This window comes from Tupaia chinensis, unplaced genomic scaffold (assembly GCF_000334495.1).
Source record: "Tupaia chinensis unplaced genomic scaffold, TupChi_1.0 Scaffold145652_1, whole genome shotgun sequence".
NCBI lineage: Eukaryota > Metazoa > Chordata > Mammalia > Scandentia > Tupaiidae > Tupaia > Tupaia belangeri.
Window position 1 is genome coordinate 2490888 of NW_006205509.1, and position 25053 is coordinate 2515940.

At 45.6% G+C, this 25053-nt stretch overlaps 2 protein-coding genes across 2 annotated transcripts; one reads left to right on the forward strand and one right to left on the reverse strand.

Annotated features, from left to right (window-relative positions):
• Window positions 1-224: 224 nt before the first annotated feature.
• LOC106733868 (putative 60S ribosomal protein L37a) lies at window positions 225-535 on the forward strand. Its single transcript, XM_014584075.2, has one exon. It carries the CDS (start codon window positions 257-259, stop codon window positions 533-535), a length of 279 nt encoding a protein of 92 aa, XP_014439561.1. The 5' UTR covers window positions 225-256.
• A 17821-nt stretch (window positions 536-18356) lies between these two features.
• Window positions 18357-23668, reverse strand: DNAJC22 (DnaJ heat shock protein family (Hsp40) member C22). The gene is made up of 3 exons (XM_006168205.3): window positions 23398-23668; window positions 20981-21937; window positions 18357-18820 (listed from the first exon to the last, which is right to left on the reverse strand). Exons 2-3 carry the CDS (start codon window positions 21818-21820, stop codon window positions 18635-18637), a joined length of 1026 nt encoding a protein of 341 aa, XP_006168267.1. The 5' UTR covers window positions 21821-21937; window positions 23398-23668; the 3' UTR covers window positions 18357-18634.
• Window positions 23669-25053: the final 1385 nt, after the last annotated feature.

Consider the following 25053-nt stretch of genomic DNA (forward strand, 5'->3'; position numbering starts at 1 on the left):
CTGGCGAGCGTACGCACCCTATAGCAAAAACCTCTCCAAAAAAAGAAAAAATAAATAATAATAATAATAATAGGGGCCAGGAGGAGGTGTGGTGGATAAGGGTGCTGAACTCCCACATGGCCAAATGCAGTTTAAGTCCCGGACCTGGTGGCTTGCTTTCTCACTTTCCCTCTCTCTCATACACACTCTGTCTCTCTCTGGTCAAATTAAAATAAATAAATAAAGTTCTCTGGGCTCGGACCTAGTTGGTGGCGGTATGGCTAAACGCACCAAGAAGGTCAGCATCGTTGGTAAATACAAGACTCGGTATGGTGCCTCCCTCTGGAAAATGGTGAAGAAAATTGAAATCAGCCAGCACCCCACGTACACCTGCTCCTTCTGTGGCAAAGTCAAGATGAAGAGACGGGCTGTGGGGATCTGGCACCGTGGCTCCTGCATGAAAACGGTAGCTGGTGGTGCCTGGACCTACACCACCACCTCGGCTGTCACAGTGAAGTCCGCCATCAGAAGACTGAAGGAATTGAAAGACCAGTAGACGCTCCATAGACATTTGGAATATCACTAGCCTACAATAAATGGGTTAATTTATGCAAAAAAAATTATTGGTCACTTTTTGTGGAAGAAAGTAGATGCAGGTAAATTAAATAATTACTTTAAAAAGACATTAAAAAATAAATAACAAATGGAAATAAATATTTTTAAAAAAAAGAGCTTGAATTCAATGGGCTGGCTCCATGGCCAGTGGTAATACACTGCTCAAGACAAGCTGATAGGACCAGCAATTAGCATAACGGCTATGTTGCTGGACTCCCATGTAGTTGACCGCAGTTCGAGTCCTGGACCCAGTGGCTTAAACTCACGCTGGGCGTGTGTGCGTGCATGCGCAAAATCCCAAGAGAAGAACGGAGGAGAAGGGATTGTGGCGTGGCCATCCCCCCAGAGGTTGATTTCTCACTTTCTGTCTTTCTGTCTCTCTCTGTCTTTCTGGCAAGCACATGCACCCTATAGCAAAAAAAAAAAAAAAAAAAAAAAAAAAAAAAAGAGACAAGTTGGGTCCTATATGGTGACCCCAGTTCTAATCCCCAGCTCAGATTGCCTGAAATACACTGAGTAGCACGTGCATGAGTGCCCAAGATCTGACAGGCTGAAGGACTAGAGGAAGGGATCACAGAAGGACCAGGCCCTATGAAGGGCTCTCCTCTCTCTCTCTTCTCTTTCTCAGTCTCACATGCTTGCATGTATGCTCTATCATGAATAAAGAGAAAACTTCAAGAACCAGAGCAGGTGGTATGATGGTTAAGATGCAGGACTCCCACATAGCCAACTGTGGTTTTAGTCCTGGACGTGGTGGCTTACTTCCTCAATCACTCGTGAGTGCATGTGCCCTATAGCAAATTAAAAGATAATAATAATAAATAAAATTAAATACAAGATGCAAAAAAATTTTCAATAAAAAACTTGAATTGTAGGGGCCAGATGGTGATACAGTGCAGAGTAACATAGGAAGTTGCCGGTTCCAGTCCAGTGACCTCCCTGAGTGTACCAAGCACATGCTTGCTCATGCCAGGGCTGGCTAAAGGCTGGGGTGGATAACAATGCCGGGACCCTGTCAGGGATATTCTCTCTCGCTCGCTCTCTTGCTCACTCATTAAAGAAATAAGTAAATAAACTTTTTTAAAAAACTTGAGATGAGGGGACCAGCAGTTGGCGGCGGTTGGCATAATGGCTATGTCACTGGACTCCCACATAGTTGACCACTGTTCGAGTCCCGAACCCGGTGGCTTAAACTCACGCCAGGTGTGTGTACATGCGTGCCCAAGATCCCGAGAGGAGAATGGAGGAGAAGGGACTGCAGCGTGGCCATCTGCCCTGGGTTGTGATTTCTCTCTTTCTGTCTCTCTGTCTCTCCTCTGTCTTTCTAGTGAAGACATGTGCCCTATAGCAAAAACCTCTCAAAAATAAATAAATAAAAATACTAGAAAACTAATTCAATAAATAAAATATTAAAACAAAAAACTTGAGATCAGTCTTTAGTAAATATGATCCTGTGAGTAAAACACATGACTAAGGGCCAGCTGGTAGCATAGTGGCTAAACCCAGGTTAAGCTGGATCCCACATGGCCAGCTGTGCAGTTTAAGTCCCTGATCTGGTGGCTTGAAAAACATACCGGGTAGGTGTGCATGCATGCCCGAAGTCCCAAGAGAATGGAGGAGAAGGAACTATGGCATAGCCATCCCCATGGGGGCAATTTTTCACTTTCCTTCTGCACTGAGAGAAGACACGGTCCCTGCCCTAAGGGAGTTTTGGTATCATTAAGGAGAAAAGAGTTGCAAACAATAACGAGAGAGTAATTTTTTTAGAATTATTTTTATTTAACTATTTATTTATTTATTTATTTATTTATTTATTTTTACATTTGACCAGAGAGGTACAGACAGCATGAGAGAGAGAGAAAAAGTGAGAAAGCAAGCCGCCAGGTGCAGGACTCGAACCATGGTTGGCCATGTGGGAGTCCAATGCCCTTAACCTCCACGCCACCTGAGAGCAATTACATGGTGACCTGTAAGAAAATGCTTCAGGGCCAGCAGGTGGTGTGGTGGTTGAGGTGCTAGATTGCCACATTGGTGACCATGGTTCAAGTTCCAGACCTAATGGCTTAAAACTCACACTGGGCATGTGTGCATGCTTGCCAAAATCCCTGGAAGAGAACAGAGGATAAAGAACTGTGACGTGACCATCCTCCCAGAGAGTGATTTCTTACTCTCCCTCTCTCTGTCTCTCTCCAGCAAGTGTGCATGCACCCTGTGACAAAAACCTAAGAAAGAAAAAGAAAATGCTTCATAGAAAAGTACAAACTGGACAACAACAGTGAAAGAATTCAAGGGGGAAAAATACTGGAGGTGGAATGAATCAGGGAAGGCATCGTCCAGGGATAAACCTTAAGCTGGGTCATAAAAGAAATGTCAAGATTGGACTAACAGAAAGGGAAAAATATTACAGAAAAGAAGAGTGACCTTAGCAACAGCAGAAGAATCAAAACAAGAAACACACTAAAAGAAAAAGAAAAAAAAACAAGAAACACACTGAGGGAGGAAAAAGCAGAGTTGGAAGTAACCTTCTTTCTGCCTCAACACATCTGAGAATTGCCTTTAGTTCTGGACATCACAATATAATTCACTAGTTTCAGAAACGGGTCTGAAATGATCCATCCTCTTAGCTGTGCAACGAAAGTTAACTACTGGGACTGGCAGGTGGCTTGGTGGTTAAAGGTGCTGGATTCCCACATGGCTGACCTCGGTTCCAGTCCTGGACCTGCTGGCTTGCTTTCTCACTTTCCCTGTCTCTCTCTCTGTCTCTGTTGGATCAAATTAAAAAACATAATAATAACAAATGGAGTTAAATAAATAAATAAAAATTTTTTAAAAAGTTAACTACTAAGAGACAGTGAACTCGCATTCACTGAATTTTAAGGAATCTGACACCACTTGCCTAGATTGATCAGTTACTTTCTTTGCAACCCAAATTATACAGAAAAACAATAAATGCATGCTCTCTGCTGTGGACCGTAGGAAGGAAAGAAAGAAAAAAGGCAGAAGTCAAGTCCAAACTGGTGGGTACGAGTGCAAAAGAAGGGGCGGGGGGAAACTGCCCCTTGGATCCATGACTGGGAAACAGCTGACATTTATACTTCCCCAGACCCTTTCCCACTCCTTCCTGGCGATGTGGTACTTGCAAAACTAGGCTCGCATGCAAACTCAGTGACTGCTCAGCAGGTACTCCCCACTTTACTCAGCCCAGAAACAGAACTGAGGTTTGGCACAGGATGAGTTAAAATGATTCCCTTTCAAATTTCCCATACAGGGCGCTGCTTTACTCTGCTGAAACCTGTTAATGAGTTTTAAACCCAGAAAGTCCAAAGTCTTTGCTTAGTTACAATAATGTACAAATAAAAAGATGGACTAGGGGAGGTGTGGATGAGAGGAGAAAGAAGAGACTAGGGAAGAAAAAGAGGAAGAAGATATTGGCGGTTCTGGCCTGCCTCTCTCTTTCTGTGCAGATAGCAGGCCCGCAAGCATGGTGAATGTCCCTAAAACCCGCCAGACCTTCTGTAAGAAGGGTGGCAAGCACCAACCTCATAAAGTGACACCGTACAAAAAGGGCAAGGATTCTCCGTTCGCTCAGGGAAAGCGGCCTTATGACAGGAAGCAGAGTGGCTATGGTGGACAGACTAAGCCTATTCTTCCGGAAAAAGGCAAAAACTACAAAGAAGATTGTGCTGAGGTTTGAATGTGGTGAGCCCAACTGCAGATCTAAGAGAATGCCGGCTATTAAGAGATGTAAGCATTTTGAACGGGGAGGAGATAAGAAGAGAAAGGGTCAAGTGATCCAGTTCTAAGCCTCATCTTTTCTTTTATGAAGACAACAAAATCTTGAGGTGAATGTTCACCTCATTTGATTACAGTTGATCTTTTTGTGAGGGAATAAAGTAATCAATAAAATTCCCCTTTTGGGGGAATTTGAAAAAAAAGAGAGAGAGAGAGAGAGAAAGAAAATATTGAAATGAAATGTCATTCAGCTGGAACCCTACATAAAATTTCTGCTTTCATAGTTCAAAACTCACCGTAGCAAAAACAAAACTCAAAACAAATAAACACAACAGCTGGTTGAACAAGTTTTAATCCCTTATGATGACTAAGAGAGAGAGCAGGCAAAATAAAACAAAGTATAAATCAGCTTCTTGGGTGTGAACATCAAAAGCCAAAGCAATGGCATGAGATGTGTGTTCAAGCGAAGCTCTCACACGAAATACACTGCCCCAGATTCCCCTAGAAGATCAAATAACAACGGGAAAACATGCTTCAGTTGCAGCTTGCCTTCAGTAATACACTAAAAACAACTTCACAGTTGCTCTGTCCTTCTCAACAAAAGCGAAGGACTGAACTCCGGTAATGAACCCATTAAAAAGCTGTCACTACCAGATTCATTTAAAAAAAATTTTTTTTAAAGGAGGCAGAAGGGACCTACTTTACCCTTTCGACAGCCTTATAGCGCCATCTGCAGTTCTTAGCTAAGACTACAATAAACAAATACTTCCTGCAAGCTATGTAGTTGGGGGGGCCGTTGTTACAGAAAAAAAGAAAACTAAGACAAACTAACTTCAAGTCAGAGATTCCTCAAAAGCCTCCTCCTGGTCCTAGGACAGATGCAAACACAGCTTTGGGGCACAGTGCCTAGAAAAGATCTAAGGGCTCCAGTTGTCCCTACGCTCAACGAGTCACACTTACGTAGCAACTAAAAAAGCTAATAAATGCTTAGGCTACTTGATTTAAAGGATGATATATTGTCCAGACCTTGAGAACTTAATAGCCCCACAGCACCTCGCTCTGTCTCAACACATCTGAGAATTGCCTTTGGTTCTGGACACCACAATTTAAGAGCAATATTGACAAGAGCTATAAAAACGTTCATACCCTTTGACCCAGTAATCCCACCCATGGGAATTTATTCTAAGGAAATAATTCAAGAGAATGGATGAATTAGAGACATAAAGCTATCGATGCAATATTGTTTATTATATATGCATATACACATATATAAAAAATATATAAATTAAATATATTTTGAAATATGTTTACTTTATATATGTATATAAAGTAAACATATTTCAAAAGTGAAATATTATATAGCATTAAAATACAATAATGTAGGGCCAGCCAGTGGCAAGGTAATTAAGGTAGCTGAATCCCACATGGCCAACTGCATGGTTCAAGTCCCAGACCCAGCAGCTTGAAAAACATGCTGGGCCCATGTGCACGTATGCCCAAAATCCTGAGAGGACAGAGAAGAAGAGATTGTGGCATGGCCATCCTCCCAAGCTGTAATTTCTCACTTTCCATCTCTCTCTCTAACTGTCTCTGGTGAGTACACATGCCCTATAGCAAATTTTTAAAATAAAAATAAATAATAAAAATATAATACAGGTGCCAGTGGGTGGCATGATAGTTAAGGTGCTGGATTTCCACACGGTTCACCATGGTTTTAGTACCAGACATGGTGGTTTGCTTTCTCACTTTTTTTCTGTCTCTCTTTGCTGAGTGTATGTGCCCTGTAGCAAATTTTTAAAACAATAATAATAAATAAAATAAAACAAATAATTCTTAAATATATATGGTAATACGTTATTTTAAAAAATAAATATAATGACAACGCAAGTGACAACAGGATGAACCTTGGAAATGTCATGTTAAGTGAAAGTCAGACAAGCACAAAGGGCAATGTAGTGTATGAGTCCATTTACATAAAATGTGCAGGGTATGCAAATCTATAGACACAGGAAGTAGAGTAGTGGTTGCCAGGGGCTGGGAGAAGGAGGAAGTGACATGTGACTGCTAATAGGTATGAGGTTTCTTTTGGGGTTGGGGAAAATATTCTGGAATTAGTTGTAATAATTGTACAACCTTGTGAATATACTAAAAACCACTAAATTGAACACATTAAAAGGGTAAATTTTGTGGTATGTGAATTATATCTAAAAACATATAATGACTTTATAGTAACATCCCCAAGGGGGGATTGTCACATGCAATCCCTTCACCTTCAGTCTCCTCTCAGGATTTGGAATATGCATGCACATATACCTGGTGTAATTTTCATGCCACTGGGTCCAGGACTCGAACCACAAAGTCAGAGATGTGGGATCCAGCACCTTAACCTCTGCACCACCTACTGGCCCAAATCATGAGCATTTTCACATATTATTATAAAGATGTTATCATTATCAATGAGGAAGAAAAAAATACAAAATTGTATCCTTGATACTATTCAATCATGTACAAAGATGTAGATTTATGGGTAAGGACTAGAAGAGAACATGAATAATCAGAAACAAACTGTGGGATATAGGTGAATTTGGGGGAGCAGAGTGGTCATTATAATATTCTTTTTGTGGTATGTGAATTATACCTAAAAAACCAAGTATTTTATGTTTGTCCCAAAGCAATGCCCACAAGAGGGCAGACAGGAGATGACAGATTGTGCCCTATAACGAAAAACCTCTCCAGCATCAGCTTAAAATGAGAAGTTCCGAATCACAGAAGCCAGTGTTGAAAGCAATCTTAAAGATCATCGAAGTCTAACTCTCTCAAACTATAAGAAAGAAACAGACTCTGGGTGGTGAAGTGACCCATATAAAGTCACCAAGCTGGTCAATGCAAGAGGCAGTAGAAACTCTTCTTCCTACCTCTTCGTCCCTCCTCAATTTAGCAAACTACACTGCCTCCTTAAACCTGATGGTGTTTCATGTGGAAAGGGGAAGGTCTCGAGGGATATGAGATGAAGGGTAGTTTCTCATCCTAAAAGAGATTTTTTTTCCTCTCTTACAAGAGTGTGTGCATGCAGCATGAGACAGAAAGAAAGAGATGACCCTCCACAGGGTCTGGTCATGCAGTGAACCCCTTCCTTCCTCCATTCCTTCAGTTCAGTGGATCTTGGGCACTTGGACATATGCCTGGTGTATTTCTGGTGGGAAGAACTGGGGATTTAAACTGTGTTCACCATGTGGGATCCAGCTTCTCTTGAGCAGCACATTAAAGCTACACAATGGAGCAGATCCAAGAAAGGATTTTTGTTGTATTGTTTTTTCTTTAGGAAAGTGGAGAGAGGAAAAGAGAGAGAGAGGTGGGGTCTCACTGCATTGACATCCTTCTGCCCCAGGCTCCCAATTAACTAGGATTGCAGGCATGCACAGCTGTGCCATGTGTGTTCAGATTGGCCCAGGAACTGAACCCAGAACTTCCATGTGGTTTCCATCCTCCAAAGCAGTAGTGCTACCTGTGTACCACTGAGGCTGGGACAAGGAAAGGTTTTTTGTTTTGTTCTCTAGAAATGGCAAGTAAATAAGAAATTAAAACTTGTGCCGGGCACATGTGTGTGCGTGCCCAAAATCCCAAGAGGAGAATGGGAGAAGGGATTGTGGTATGGCCATCTCCTCCAGAGGAGAATTCTCACTTTCTACTTTCTCTTTCCAGTGAGCACATGTGCCCTATAGCAAAAATCTCTCTCTTTTTTTGTTTGCTTTTGGAGAGGATTTTGCTACAGGGCGTGTGCGTGCGCTTGCCAGAGAGACAGAGAGACAGAAAGCGAGAAATCACCCGCCAGGGGGGATGACCATGCTGCAATCCCTTCTCCATTCTTCTCTCGGGATCTTGGGCACAGGTGCACACATGCCCGGCGTGAGTTTAAGCCACCGGGTCCAGGACTTGAACTACAGTCGACTACATGGGAATTCAGTGACATGCCCTTTACCCTAACGTCGGGTCCCCCAGCAAAAATCTCTTAAAAAAAAAAAAAAAAAGAAAGAAATTACTGGGAAGCAATTTTTAGTCCATTAAAGAATTAACAGTTGTAGGGAACCAGCAGTTAGCGTAATGGCTATGTCGCTGGACTCCCACGTAGTCGACTGCGGTTCGTGTCCCGGACCCGGTGGCTTAAAACTCACGCCAGGTGCGTGTGCGTGCGTGCCCAAGATCCCGAGAGGAGAATGGAGGAGAAGGGATTGCGGAGTGACCATCCCCCCCTGGGGGGTGATTTCTCGCTTTCTGTCTCTATGTCTCTCTCTGTCTGTCTGGCGAGCGCACGCGCCCTACAGTGAAAATCTCTCCAAAAAAAAAAAAAAAGAATTAACAGTTGTACAGGATGTACAAAAAGTGGAACAAGTAGATTTCTAATTACAGCAAAACCCAAAATGGAATTAAAATAACTAAATAAAGTTAAATCAAATAATTCTTTTAAAAAAGGGGGAGGTCCTGCAGATGGCATGGTGGTTAAGGGCACTGAACTCCCACATGGTTGACTACAGTTTGAGTCTAGGACCTGGTGGCTTGCTTTCTCACTTTCCCTCTGTCTCTCTCTCTCCCACTGTCCCTCTTTGGTCACATTTAAATAAATAAATAAATAAAGTTAAATAAAATAATTCTTTTCGTTAAAAAAAAAAGCTGAAGGGAACCAGCAGTTAGCGTAATGGCTATGTCGCTGGACTCCCACGTAGTCGCCCGCGGTTCGTGTCCCGGACCCGGGGGCTTAAAACTCACGCCGGGCGCATGTGCGTGCGTGCCCAAGATCCCGAGAGGAGAATGGAGGAGAAGGAACTGCAGTGTGGCCATCCCCCCTGGGGGGGGATTTCTCACTTTCTGTCTCTCTGTCTCTCTCTGTCTGTCTGGCCAGCACACGCGCCCTATAGCGAAAACCTCTCAAAAAAAAAAAAAAAAGCTGAAATTGGGACCAGCAGTTAGCATAATTGCTATGGTCACTGGACTCCCACATAGTTGACCGCGGTTCACGTCCTGGACCTGGTGGCTTAAAACTCACACCGGGTGCATGTGTGTGTGTGCCCAAGATCCCAAGAGGAGAATGGAGGAGAAGGAACTGCAGTGTGGCCATCCCCCCTGGGGGGGGATTTCTCACTTTCTGTCTCTCTGTCTCTCTCTGTCTGTCTGGCCAGCACACGCGCCCTATAGCGAAAACCTCTCAAAAAAACAAAAAAAAAAAGTTGAAATGGTCATCTCTGAGACAAGCTATTCCCAAGCTCCTACACTGTATGGATGCTTAAACAAGAAGTCTTCTTCATTCTCTTCTAACTTTTTAAAGACTTATGAATTTTTGATTTATGAGAGAACATAAAACCATTGGATTCCATTAAATCAACTAAGGTACAGAGTAAGGAAAATTTGCTTGTTAATATCATGCATTAGCTTGTTTTTACTTTTATTTTTTTTCCTACAGGGCGCATGCAATGCCAAAAGGGGGAGAGTGAGAAATTTCCTCCCAGGGGAAATGGCCACGCTGCAGGCTCTTCTCCTCCATTCTCCTCTTTGATTTCACGATGCACATGCGCCCAGTGTATGCATCTGGGTCTGGGATTAGAATCATATAGTCAGCCATGTGGAATTCAGCTGCCTTAACCTCCACACCATCTGCTGACCCCAGTATCTTACATTTTTAATTATTTTTGCTGACTTTCTACTTTCTTTTTTTTTAAGAATTATTTTATCTAATTTTATTTAGTCATTCACTTATTTTAATTTGGTCAGAGAGAGAGAGAGACATAGAAAGAGAGAGAGGGAAAGTGAGAAAGCAAACCACCAGGTCCAGGACTCAAACCATGGTCAGCCATGTGGGAGTATCCAGCGCCTTAACCATCACGCCACCTACTGGTCCCATGACTTTCTACTTTCAACTGATTTTCATTATGTCAGATTCTTTGGGAAAAACATCCCCACAAATTTTTATCAGGGATTGTACTGTCACAGGTCTGGTGGTAAAGCAGAACTCCCTACTCAAAGTTTTAATTTCATATGATTTTATGCTACTTCCTTTTTTTTTTTTTTTTGAGAGGTTTTTGCTATAGGGTGCGTATGCTAGCCAGAGAGAGACAGAGAGACAGAAAGCAAGAAATCACCCCCCCAGGGGGGATGGCCACACTGCAATCTCTTCTCCTCCATTCTCCTCTCGGGATCTTGGGCACACGTGCACACATGCCCGGTGTGAGTTTAAGCCACCGGGTCTGGGACTCAAACTGCGGTCAACTACATAGGAGTCCAGCAACATAGCCATTACACCAACTGCTGGTCCCAATGCTACTTCCTCTCAAGAACTGACTGGACTACACCATGTGCTACTGTGTGCAGGAGTAGACTCCCTCATGGCAGATGGATAACCTAGTTCCAATAAAGGACTAAGTTTCAGTATCTGCTCACAGGCCAGGGCAAGAAGAAATCCAAGCATGGTTTAATCTAACGGTCTTTCCATTAGAAGGTAAATATCCTTCAACCTCTTTACTTCTTGTCTAGTTCCTTAGTCCATAGCCACAAATTCTCTCCTACAGAAAACTTAACACCAGTCCCCACACTAATGTAACCAATAAGTGCAGATAGACCATTTGGGTAATACACCATCAATGCTATAACATTTCACAACTTATAAACACCTTCACTGCTCTGTCTAGGACGATGGAGACTCCAGATGTCAGGGGATACCCTTCCTAGTTGAAATGAACCTTCCAGGATGAACAGAGAGTTCTGCAAGAATATACTAGTGAAAGGGTCACCAGAGAGAATCTCCAGGTGAGAGGAGTCATCTTACATCTCCTCCCCATGAAATTCATCTTACCCTTAAAGTTCTCTCACTTTGAGGTCTTTTGCTATCACAACTGGCCTACAAGATCTCTGTCTCATTTTAAAACTACATCCTATAGGCCAGCAGGTGACATGGTGGTTAAGGCACAGGACTCCTGCATGGCCAACATAGTTCAAGTCCTGGACCTGCAGTTTGATTTCACACTTTCTCTCTCTGCCCCTCTCTTTCTTTCTCTCATCTCTATCTGGTGAGTGTATGTGCCCTGTACTAAATTAAAATAATAATAATAATAACAATTAATAAAATTACATAATTTTTAAAAACTTCAATTGTTTTTTTTTAAAAAAAACTACAGCCTAAGGGGCCAGACAAGAGATGTGGTAATTAAGGCAGCTGGATCCCATGTGGCCAACAACTGGGGTCTAGTCTTGCTGGGTGGGGCCAACAGGTAGTGTGGTGTTTGAAGCACTGGACACTCCCACATGGCTGACCACAGTTCAAGTCCTGGACCCAGTGACTTGCTTTCTTACTTTCCTTCTCTGTCTCTGTGTCTCTCTCCAGTCAAATCAAAATAAAATGAATGAATAAATAAAATTAAATGACTAATTTTTTAAAAAAAATATTTTTAAAGACATGCTGGGCACATGTGCATGTGTGCATTTTTGCATGCCCAAAATCCCAAGAGAATGTAGGAGAAGGGACAGAGGCACCCCCTAGAGGATGCTTTCTCACTTTCCTTCTCTCTCTTTCTCCCTCTCTCTCTCTCTCTCTTTCTATTTCTCTCCGGCAAGGGCATTTATAGCAAATTAAAAACAAACAAGCTACAGCCTAAGAATGGCCAAATTCTTGGACCAGTCCATGGTCTTGTGGCTAAGGCAGCTGGATCCCACATGGCCAATTGTGTGGTTCAAATTCCAGGCTCAACAGTTTAAAAAACACACCAGGTGCTTGTGTGTTCGTGCTCAAAATCCCAACAGGAGGTGGAGAACAGACTGTGGTGTGACAGACCCTCTTAGGAGTGATTTCTCACTTTCCCTCACTCTCTGGCACACAAATGTGCTCTCCTAGTAAAATTTTTAAAAAGAAAAATGCGACCAGCAGATGGCATTATGGTTATGTCACTGGACTCCCACATAGTCAACCAAGACTACCACAGTTGGCCATGTAGGAGTCCAGCAGCCTTAACCACTATGCACCTGCCAGCCCTATACTATCTTTTCAAATCACAACAACCCTTTATTTATTGCCAGAAGGTACATGTACTAGCCAGAGAAGGAGAAAGCACCCCCCAATGGAGCATGGGCTTGTCACAATCCCTTCTCCTCCATTTCTCCATTCTGTTCAGATTTGGAGCATGCACTTGTACCAAGCATGTTTTTCAAGCTACAGGGGCCAAGATTCAAACCATGCAGTTAGCCATGTGGGATCCACCTCTCTTAACTTCTAGGTCAAGGGGCCCATCCCACAACTGCTTAAAAGCAGATGCTATTGGGCCAGTCCATGGCCTATTAGTTAAGGTTGTTGGATCCTACCTAGCCCAATTTTTTTTTTTTTGGAGAGGTTTTTGCTATAGGGCGCGTGCGCTCGCCAGACAGACAGAGAGAGACATAGAGACAGAAAGCAAGAAATCACCCCCCAGAGGGGATGGTCACACCGCAATCCCTTCTCCTCCATTCTCCTCTCGGGATCTTGGGCACGCACGCACATGCGCCCGGCGTGAGTTTTAAGCCACTGGGTCCGGGACGCGAACTGCGGTCGACTACGTGGGAGTCCAGTGACATAACCATTACACTAACTGCTGGTTCCCCCACCTAGCCTAATTTGTGATTGGAGTCCCCGACCCGGCAGCTTGAGAAACACACAGTGTGTGAGCACACACCCAAAATCCCGAAGCAAGAGGAGGGAGAAACGGAGTTGAGCAGACTTCGAGTATGAGCATGTCCCATTGGAGGTGCTTTTTCTTTTCTTTTCTTTTTGGGGATTTTTGCTATAGGGTGCACTCACAGGAGAGACAGAGAGAGAGAAAGTGAGAAATCACCCCCCAGGGAGAATAGCTACCCCAAAATGCCTTCTCCTTCATTCTCTTGGGATTTGGGGCATGCATGCACACACACCCAGTGTGAGTTTCAAGCTACCAGGCCCAAGACTCTGTGGTTGGCCACATGGGAGTCCAGTGACATAACTTCTATGCCATCTGCTGGCCCCTGGAGGTTCTTTTTTACTCCCTCCCCCCACCACTCACGTGTGCGCACACTCTCGCTGGCAAATTTTCTTTCTTGGCTTTTATTTTTAAGAATTATTTTATTTGACTTTATTTATTTATTTATTTTAATTTGACTAGAAAGGGATAGGGTAAGAGAGAGAGAGAGAAAGAGAGGAAAAGTGAGAAATCAAGCCCCAGGTCCAGGACTCAAACTACAGTCGGCCATGTGGGAGTCCAGCACCCTTAACCATCATGCCACCTGCTGGACCTCTGGCAATTTTTTTTAAGGTAGATACTGGATCCAGCAAGTGGTACAGTGGTTACTGGACTCCCATATGACTGATCGTGGTTGGAGTCGTGAATCCAGCAGCTTAAGACTCATGCTGGGTCCTCTCTCTCTCTCTCTCTCTCTCTCTGATCAAACTGAAAAATAATAATGATATAACAATAAATAAAGTTAAATAAAAATAATTCTTAAAAAAAAAAAAAAGACTCATGCTGGGTGTATGTGCATACATCTCAAAATCCCAGAAGGATAATGGAAGAGAAGGGATTACAGTGTGGTCATCCATCCTAGCGGATGATTTCTCATTTTCTCTGTCAGCGAGCACACATGCCCTATGGCAAAAACCTTTTTAAAAACTGAAATACTATTATCTCAATTTTAGAGGAAACTAAGGCTCTAAGAGGCTACAGAAATCCAAGATCACCCATAAGAACACCATGGAACTAGATTCAACTTTTAACGTTAACCCTTTGACTCTAAAACCCATGTGCAAGGACAAAAGACCAGTCGTAGACTAGTGAAAATATCTGCAACACAAAGAGTTAAGTTTTCCAACAATCAAGGATACCAACAAAATATATATGATAGAAACAAATAGGAATGCAATTTTTAAAAAATGGTAGAGAATATAATTAAGCAGTTCACTGAAGACGAAATGCAAATGACCAATAAATATTTTAAAAGACTCCGAACTTCACTAAGAGTCAGAAAAATGCAAATTAATTAGATACTATTTCTTGCTCATCATCTTGAGCTAAAAAAATTTACTTTAGTCAAGACAAAGCTCTTGAGAGAGAGACAGAGAGAGAGAGAGCACGAGAGATGAGTACTCTCCGCAGGGCCGAGGGATACACGATCCCCTCCATCTACCCTCCAGTCTACCAGGATCCTGGGCGCACCACACACTGCATGTTTTCAGACTGAGCAGGCTGAAGACTCAACCTCTATCAGCATAGTTTCCAGCTCTGCAGTCTGGTATGCTACTGGCTGTGCCACAAAGGCTAAGCCTAAGAGTCATTTTATACATGAATGCAAAGAGAGAACAACTATAAGTTTCACTATGCTCAATTAACCAGACCTTCCTTTTTTTTTTTTTTTTTAAATTGCCAGAGGGTATATGACAGAGTGACAGAGAGAGAGACAGGGAGAAAACACCCCCAGTGGGGTGTGGTCATGCTGCAATCCCTTCCCTTCCATTTCTCCATCTTGTCAAGATTTGGGGGCACTCATGCACACATGCACAGTGTAGTTTTCAAACTACCAGATGGATTCAAACTGCAGTTATCCATGTAGGATCCAACTTCCCTTAACTGCCAAGACACAGGACCAGCCTCTGCCTATTTAAAATCTGAAGTGAGTACTAGCCAACATGATTCTACTTTTAAAAAGTGTTTTTTCTGGGGGGAGCAGCAGGTGACATGGTGGTTAAGGGCATTGGATTCCCACATGACCGACCATGGTTCAAGTCTCAGACCTGGTGGCTTGCTTTCTCACTTTCCCCCTCCATCTCTCCCTTGCTCTGACCCTCTCTGGTCAAATTAAAAAATAAAATAAATGAGTAAGTAAATAAAGTTAAATAAAATAATTCTTTAAAAAAGAAAAAGTGTATTGGTGGGACCGGCAGATGGCATAATGGTTATGTCAGTGGACACCCATGTAGTTAACCGTGGTTCAAGTCCCAGACCTAGCAGCTTAAAACACACTAGGCATTGGCATGCATGCCCAAAATCCCAAGAGAAGAATGGAGGAGAAGGGATTGCAGCATTGCCATCCCTTCAGGGGGTGATTTCTTGTTTTCTGTCTCTGTCTCTTTGGTGAGTGCACATGCCCTATAGAAAAAAATCTCCCTTTAAAAAAAAGAAGTGTATTGGGGGATCAGCAGTTAGTATAATGGCTATGTAGCTGGACTCCCATGTAGATGACTGCGGTTCGAGTCCTGGACCCGGTGGTTTAAACTCATGCCAGGCGCGTGTGCGTGTGTGCCCAAGATCTCAAGAGGAGAAGGGATTGTGGTGTGGCCATCCCCCCTGGGGGGTTGATTTCTTGCTTTCTGTCTCTCTGTCTCTCTCTGTCTGTCTGGCAAACGCACACGCCCTATAGCAAAAACCTTTCTTTAAAAAAAAAAAGTGTATTGGGACCAGTAGATGGTATAATAGTTACGTCACTGGACTCCCATGTAGTTGACCATGGTTCAAATCCCAGACCCAGCAGTTTAAAACTGACATTGGGGGAACCAGAAGTTAGCGTAATAGCTATGTCACTGGACTCCCATGTAGTCGATCATAGTTTCAGTCCCAGATGCGGCGGCTTAAACTCATGCCAGGCACATGTGTGTGCGTGCCTATCATCCCAAGAGGATAATGGAGGGGAAGGGATTGCGGCATGGCCATCTCGTCTGGGGGGTGATTTCTAGCTTTCTGTCACTCTGTCTCTCTCTGTCTTTCTGGCAAACGCACGCGCCCTATAGCAAAAGAAAAAAAACTCTCAGAAAAAAAAAAAAGAAACTCACATTGGGTGTCTGTGAGTGTGTGCCCGAAATCCCTAGAAGAAAATGGAGAAAAAGGGATTGTGGTGTGGCCATCCTCCTGCCGTGGGTGATTTCATGATTTCTGTCACTCTGTCTCTCTCTGTCTCTCTGGTGAGCAAACGCACCTAATAGCAAAAATCTCTCTCTCTAAAAAAAAAAAAGATGTATGTACGTAGGGGCAAGCAGATGGTGTAGAGGATAAGGTGGTTTGAGTCTCGGACCTGGTGGCTAGAAAGAGACACTTGGGCCCATGTCATGCGTGCATGCCCAGGATCCCAACAGAACAGGGTAGAAGAAGATTATGGCATGATCATCCCCTCTTGGGGTTGCTTTATCACTTTCTTGCTCTCTCTTTCTCTTTTTCTGCCTTTCTCCAGTGAGTACACATACTCTATAGCAAACTAAAAAAAGGGAAAAAAAAAGAGAAAAAAGCATGGGAACCAGCAGTTAGCGTAATGGCTATGTTGCTGGACTCCCACATAGTCGACCGCGGTTCACATCCCAGACCCGGTGGTTTAAAACTCATGCCGGCGCGTGTGCGTGCGTTCCCGAGAGGAGAATGGAGAAGGGATTGCGGCGTGACCATCCCCCCTGGGGGGTGATTTCTCGCTTTCTGTCTCTCTGTCTCTCTCTGTCTGTCTGGTAAGCGCACAGGCCCTATAGCAAAAAATCCTCTCAAAAACAAAAAACAAACAAAAAAAAAAGTGCATAAGTTTTTTAAAGAATTATTTATTTGGGGCCAGAAGGTGGCATGGTAGTTAAGGGCACTGGACTCCCACATGGCCCACCCCAGTTTGAGTCTCAGACCTGCAGCTTCCTTTCTCACTTCCCTCTCTATATATATGGTCAAATTAAAATAAATTAATAAATAAGTAAACAAACAAATGAAGTTAGATAAAATCATTCTTTTATAAAAAATATTTATTTATTCAATTTTATTTGTTATTATTATTTTTTAAGTTGACCAGAGAGAGAGAAAGGAAAAATGACAAAGCAATCTGCCAGGTCCAGTACTTGAACCATGGTTGGCCATGTGTGAGTCCAACACCTTAACCACCACACCACCTGCTGGCCCCAATAGTACAACACTTTAGCATCATGTTCTGAGTCTTCAGTCTTCCACTGCAAACTGAGACATGCCAGGTTCTTTCTTCCAGACCTGGCTAATCAGCTAGAATTAAATAAGACCCTGTTGAGATACTCAAGGTGCTAGGGTTTCCCTAAGTCCCCATAAGGAAACACGAGGTATAAGATCATGAATCTTTCCAGGAGTCCCCATAAAACAATGTCTTCCTGTCTGTCCTCCAATACTCCAATACATTTTTTAAGGTAATTTTTGCTATAAGGTATGTGTGCTCGCCAAAGAGAGAAAGAGAAAGTGAGGGATGGCCACACCACAGTCCCTTCTCCTCATTCTCCTCTTGGGACTCTGGGCACACACATACATGACCTGGCATGCTTCTCAACCTGGGTCCAGGACTAGAACCACATTGCTGGCCGTGTGGGATCCAGCCACCATTTGCTTCAAATAGCAGATATCATACTTTCATAGCTGAGTAGTATTTCATGGTGGCATATATACCATATTTTCTTTATCATTCTTCAATTGTTATGCATACAACCATGTACAGTTTAGGGCTTTCCATAATACTCCTCCATATAAAGGAAACTGTAGGGACCAGCAGATGGCATAATGGCTATGTCGCTGAACTCCCATGTAGTCGACTGTGGATCTGGTGGCTTAAACTCACACCGGGCATGTGTGTGTGCGTACCCAAGATCCTGAGAGGAAAATGGAGGAAAAGGGATTGTGGCATGGCCATCTCCCCTGGGGAGGGATTTCTCACTTTCTGTCTCTCTGTCTGTCTCTGTCTTTCTGGTGAGTGCACACGCCCTATAGCAAAAACCTCTCCAAAAAAAAAGATGTAATGTGATAATCCACAGCAGTTTATTCCTTCTTGAGAAAAATGCAGCTGCTAGAAAGTTCTCCCAAAAATGGAACTAGAATACTTTACGAAATATTTTGAAATCTAACCTCAGTCTTATCACCTTTTAAGCTACAGAATAATTCAAACTTCTCTTGTCACAAGAGAGCTCGTGAAGTATAGGACCTTCATATTTTTTCTTCTATCTCCTATCGCAGCACTTTACACATTGAAAAAAAAAAACAAAAAACTAAATAATCTTCCTCCATCACACATTAATGTACGAGGGATGTGGAAAGGTGATGTATTTTATTGATTTCATATAGTGCCTTTCACGCTCTGTTTTAAGGGAAAACAGTCAAGAAATAATAGCTAAGAACTGAGAAATTCAGAACATAAATACATTCTTCTACCATGATCTTTCTCACTTCTGTAAGGCATTCTCATTGGCACTTCAAACAGATTAACGTTGGTGGGATATTTCACGTGAGCAAAGCTAGACTTGGGCCACGCTGCCCAACTGTGGTGGGAGAGTCTGCCCTCGGGTGAAAGCGTCTTCTCACCTCCAGGATCCCCTGGGCTTTCGAGGCTGACTCAGGACTTCATATGCAGCCTGGATCTCCAGGAAGTGCCTCTGTGCTTCCTCCTTCTGGTGCCTGTTGTGGTCAGGATGCCAGACCTTCACTAGCTCCCGGTAACTCTGATGTATTTCTTCATTTGTCGCCCCTTCTGAGAGGCCCAAAACCTTAAGGAAACAGAAGCTGACAAATTAGACTCTCCCAAGTTGTCAGGGCACCTGGGCCTCCCCTCCTCCTTTGCTAAATCAGGCAGTGGTATCTCCAGAATTGGCTTTTATTGGGTCATCAGAAAATTCATTTTTGCAAAGAAACACACACAAAAAAAACACATCATGACTTTTCCAATGACCCCACATTTGGGCATAGAAAGGCCCAGAGCCTCTCATTACAATTCCAGCCTTTTGAAACATGGACAAGCTCTGGATCTCACGGGAAGAGCCAAGATTTGCCTTTAATCACAACTGCCCATTTTCCTGGAACTTCACATCTTTGAAATCTAACCTCAGTCTTACCCCCTTTTAAGCTACAGAATAATTCAAACTTCTCTTGTCACAAGACAGCTTGTGAAGTATAGGACCTTCATATTTTCTCTTCTATCTCCTAATGCAGCACTTTACACATTAAAAAAAAAAAAAACTAAATAATCTTCCTCCATCACACATTAATGTACGAGGGAAAGAAGTATGTATTGGGGCTGGCAGGTGGTGTAGTGGTTAAGGCACTGGACTCCCACATGGCTGCCCATGGTCTGAATCCCAGATCTCGCAGCTTGCTTTCTCTCTCTCTCTCTCTTTCTGTCTCTCCCTGGTCAAGCTGAAGAACAATAATAAAATGAAATAAGATAAAATAAATCATTCTTTAAAAAAATAAAGAAGAAGTATGTATTTATCCAACAAAGACATGTGTGGGACCAGCAGATGGCATAATGATTACTTTGCTGGACTCCCGCAGAGTCGACCATGGTTCAAGTCCCCAACCTGGTTGCTTAAAACACTCTGGGCACATGTGCATGCATGCCCAAAATCCCAAGAGGAGAATGGAGAAGAAGGGACAGCATGGCCATCCTCCCTGGGGACAGTTGCTCACTTTCTGTCTCTCTCTGTCTCTCCAGTGAGTGCAAGAGCACTGTAGTAACAATATCTCTTAAAAAAAGAGAGAGAGATGTGCAAGAATGTTGATGAAGCTTTATTCATAATAGCCCCAACTGGAAACAACCCAAAAGTACCTTCACAATAAAGTAGATAAATACATCATGGGGGCCAGCAAGTGACATAGTGGTTAAGGGTGCTAGACTCCCACCTGGCTGACAGCATTTCAAGTTCCAGACCTTGCTTTCTCACTTTCTCTCATTTTTCTCTTGCTCTCTCTGTCCCTCTCTGGGCGAATTAAAATAAATAAATAAAGTTAAATAAAAATAATTCTTAAAAAAAAACTTTTTAAAAAAGGGACCAGCAGTTAGCATAATGGCTATGTCGCTGGACTCCCATGTAGTCAACCGCGGTTCGAGCCCTGGACCCGGTGGCTTAAACTGATGCTGGGAGCATGTGTGCACGTGCCCAAGATCCTGAGAAGAGAATGGAGGAGAAGGGATTGCAGCGTGGCCATCTCCCCTGGGGCGTGATTTCTCGGTGGCGTGGTGGTTGAAGGTGCTGGACTCCCACATAGCCGACCATGGCTCAAATCCTGAACCTGGCAGCTTGCTTTCTCACTTTCCTTCTCTCTCCCTCTCATGCTCTGTCCCTCTCTGGTCAAATTAAAATAAATAAATAAATAAAGTTAAATAAAATAATTCTTAAAAAAAAACCACTGTGGTATAATCATACCATGGGATACTACACAGCAACAAAAACAATTTATATTTGCATGCAACGGTATGAATAAATTTCAGAAACATAATATTGAATGAAAAATGCCAGGTACAGAAGAGTACATACTGGGTGATTCTATTTATTTGAAGTTCAACAACAGGCAAAACTAACCTATGGCAGGCAGTGTAGAGGTTATCTCTGAGGACGGGAATATAAACTGGGAAGAGGCACGAAAGAGCCTTCTAAGTGCTAGAAATACCCCATATGTTAATCTGAGTGCTGTGTATATAAAATGAATGCACTTTATATATTTTATACCTCAATAAAAAGTAAAGAATGTACACGTCCATTTTCCCCACTCACGAGTAGAGCCTCTATAACCTTCACTCACTGGACTCAGAAGCCCACAAAGGCCAGTCATGAGATCAGACCTTCCATGGGAATGGGTGCACTAGTGCCAACAAGGCTTAGCCCACTCCCAGAGCCAGCCCAGACGGGAATGAGGGAACAAAGTCTTACCTGGTAAGCCAGCTGACGCTTCTCATCCTGAAAACTGTGAACAAACTCATAGAGCTTCTCCCACTCCTGGAAGAAGCTGCTGCCGAACACAGGATCCCCCACCAGGAGCCTCCAGATCCGGTAAGGCAGAAGGAGGGCAGTTTCCATGAGCCGGCCAAGGAGGGGGAAGAAGCTGAACCAACTCAAGACAGAGCCGAGGGCTTCTGCCACATAGCTGAGGGTGGCGGCTGTATTGCAGAGGGCGCTGTATGCCAGGGGGCCGGTGAAAGCCAAGTAAGCCAAGCCCAGCCGGTAGAGCCGCACGCTGAGGGTCTCGGCCTCCACTGAAGCTTTGTAGCGGCGGTGCTTCTGGGCTGTGATGCTGGCGGCCAAGCTGATGGGCAGGATGGCTATGGGGCGGCCATAGAACATAGGGGAAGTGAGAAACGCTGCCCCTAGAGTGTTCTTAAAGTCTGAGGTCTGATTGCCCACAGCAGCCACCAGCAGGACCCCTAAGCCAACTGCCAGGGGGAGGCCCACAAGGTAGAAGCTGGTCATGGAGGAAAGGCTAATCAGAGCGACGAGGCCAAAATAGATGCCCACTATCAACTGGGCAGCAAAGCGCATGGGACTCAGAGGAGGTGTTCTCCCTCCTGGACTCTGCCTCTGCCCCTGGGCTCTGTTGGCCTGAGCTACAAAGCTTGGAAGCTTCCAGAACTCCCAAAGCCAGCCCAGCCCACCACCCCCCAGGGTAAGCATCCAGAGCAAGGCGTGACTATCCCTTCCCAGGTACAGGTGGTGGAGCCCAGCAGGGCCCCCAACAGCCCAGAGGGCATAGGTCACCAGGAGCCCCTTGGCCATCCTCTAGGGTAAGGGTCTCAGACAAGTTTGGTGGCATCTGACATTGCTCAGAGTACAGAAATCTCAGGGTCCTCTGTGACAGTCATGGCCATCTGGCCCCAGAGTTATCCTTAGACCCTAAGGGAGAGAAAAAAGCAGTCATAAGACCAAATTCAGACCCCATTACAGTAATGCCTCTTTCCAAAGAACTCAAGCCTAGATCTGTCTGAAATGAGCCCTGAAATGCTAGTTATCCCATTCCTTTGTTCTAGCACCTTCCACTCTGTTATCACTCTCTCAGTTTTTGCCACAGGTCACGCGTGCTCTTTGGAGAGAGAGAGAGAGAGAAGGAGAGAAGTTGTCTCCCAAGGTGATGACCACACCACAATCCCTTCTCACCCATTCTCCCCTTGGGATCCTGGGCACACATGCACATACGGCTCACATGTTCCCCAGGCTGCTGAGTCAGTCTTGAGCTGCACAGTCGGTTAGGATCCGGCCACCCGAACTATCCTACCACCAGCTGGTCCTCTCTCTCACGTTCAACTTTATTTACTTCTTCTATGAGCAACAGAGGTAGACAGACAGTACCCCCAATAGGGTCCTGATGCTGTGCCCCACCCTCAGCCTCAGCCAGTATATCCCTAGAGGTCTCCAGTCTAGAACCTGGAACCTTCCATGTGGGCCAGCTTCATGGTACTGCTGCACCATGATCTGGTCCCCTCAGTCCAGCCCCTCTATCCTGTTCTTTACAACCATAGAGACTCCAAATTTAGGAAAGAAGAGTGTTTTAAGTCATCTCAATCAAAGAGCTGAGGACTCAGTACACAGAGAAAAGCAGAAAGGCTGAAATGTCAGCCCTTCCCTCAGACCACTGACCCGGAACGACTCCCAGAGGGCTGGTGTGTGTGTGTGTGTGTTTGTGTGTGTGTGTGTGTGTGTGTGTGTGTGTGTGTGAAGGAACTGGAGCCTTTCCAAACTGGTACAGATTTTGAAAGCCCCTGCTTACCTTCCACCTAACTCTGACTATGACTGCTCTCAGAAACCTGGCTGGTTTTTTTCAGGTTGGGGTTTTCTCTTCCTAAAGTTTATTTACTCCCCGTGGGGGAGAGACAACACCTGTCACAATCTTCAGGCTGCAATCCATCCCCCAGCTTCTGCCAGTCTGGGGCAAGGGCACAAGCTGCCTGGCACACTCAGGGAGGTCCTTGCCAAGGGGGTCAGCCTCAGTGTTGTCCTTCAACGTTGCACCATCATCTGGGCCCTGGCCAGACTGTAGGTGCCCCGGGCTTCCCAGTTCTCCAGGCCATGGAAATTTCCCTCGGGTCAAACTTGTAAGGGGTCCCGAATTCCCTCCACATAGACATTTTGGAAAACTACACTTTGACCTAGACTTTACCACAACACAACGCAGCCACCTCCTTCCGAGGCTGCGTCGGAAAGTCTCTCCAAAACGGCTGGACGAATTCTCCGACTAGCAAACTAAGTGTGGAGGCTGCCTGCCAGTTCTCCCCTCCAGGTGGAGCGGGCCTCACGGCCACCAGCCAGTACCCAGAGTCCACAGCCAGTACCCAGAGTCCCGGGTGGAGCGGCCGTACCTGCACACCCGGCTCCCAGACCAGTCGTTTCCTCTGACCACAAAATGGCCCCTCTCGCTCTGCTCCCACTTCTGTCCAAATGGACTTTGTCTTTCTGAGTCGGCCGTGTCACGGAAGTCAGGCTGCCGGGGCCAGGCCCCTCCCCAAGGGCCTGCCCGGCCCCCACCCCATCCACCCCAGCCCCGGGGCCACCTTCCCGCCCGACTCCTCCCGACCGCCCTCGCAGGTAAGCTCCGGGGAGGGCTTTCCCGGCGCAGCCAGCCTCACTGCGGCCGGCGCAGCGCCCCACCCCGGGCCGAGCCTCCGCGACCGCCAGGTGGCGCTGTCGCTCACGGAAGGGCGGGTCCCCAGACTCACCTTGTTAGATGCGGGACGCGGGGACCAGGGCGGTCCCTACCCAGGGGCTGCTGGCAGAAGCAAAGAGGCAGTCCCACCGGTAGTGCTAAAAAAGAGACTTCCAAAAACTCAAACAGGTTAACTGCCCTTCTCACCCCTAGAAATGGAAAGGTGACTCCTCACTTCCGACTGCACGCTCCTCTCAGCACACTCCGTCGCCCTTCAAGCCTTGCCTTGGGGTGATTCCATTTCAAATTCCACTAAGGCGAAGACACACATGGACAGGCTGCAGAGGGGGACCCTCTCCAAGGTTGCCTCACTGCCCCGCCGCCAGGCCTTCCAGTTAGGGGGCTCGGGATCTAGACTTGAGCCTGAGACGTGAGGGGTCTCCAAATGCAGTGGGAACCCCAAAACTGCTCTGCGCCGCCGGCTAGGGGCAAGAGGGAGAAACAAGAGCAAAAAAGGCTGAAATGCTCCCCCCGAAAAAGCGAGGCGCAGCCCAGGCCTCCCAGGAGAGAGAGATCTTCGTCTCCCCGCCTCTCCACGGGATGGAGCTGGGACGCAAGATGCTTCATCTCATTGTCCCGGCCTCCAATCGTGGGTTCTGCTCCGTGACCTTGGCCAAGTCACGTTGCTTCTGGGGCCTCAATTTTCTCCTCTGTGAGGGAGGAGCTGAGATCCGACATCTAGTCTTGACTTCAGGCGGCCTTCACAGGTGTCGCCCCCTCAGTAGGCACAGTGCTTCCATTCGCTCCGAACGCCCGGCCTCCTCGGCCCTGCTCCCAGGAGGGACCCTGAGGGCGCAGTGAGGGGCCCTGACTGGAAGGGGCCCCAAAGCTACACGGTCGCCGCGGGCTGGGGGCGGGGGCGGACGGGGCGCTGAATAATGAATGAGACTTAATTGGGCCAGGCCTGCGCTGCGGCGCGCTAAGCTCGGCAAACAGGCCAGGCGGCGGCGGCGGGCCCTGGACAAACAAACTAGCGCCCGCGCCTGGAGCAGGTGGGGCGGCGATGGCGCAGGGAGGGGGGAAGGGGCAGCCCCCGGGGCGCCTGGGCGGCCGCGCACACTGGCTGCGCTGCCCCCTACCCTCTGCAGCGTGGGGGTAAGGAAGGGGACTCAGGGCTCGATCTCAGGAAGCAAGGAAATGATGCGGATTGTGTCGGGAGACCCAAGGGCCCAAGGGCAATGCACGCGCCAAGAAAAGATGGAGAAACGAGTGGAGGGCGGAGAGGGAGAAGTGAGCGAGGAAGAGACGCTCCGGGAGGGGCGGCGGGTGGGTGGGGGCCGGAGAGCCGTTACCGGGCGGAAAGGGGAGAGCG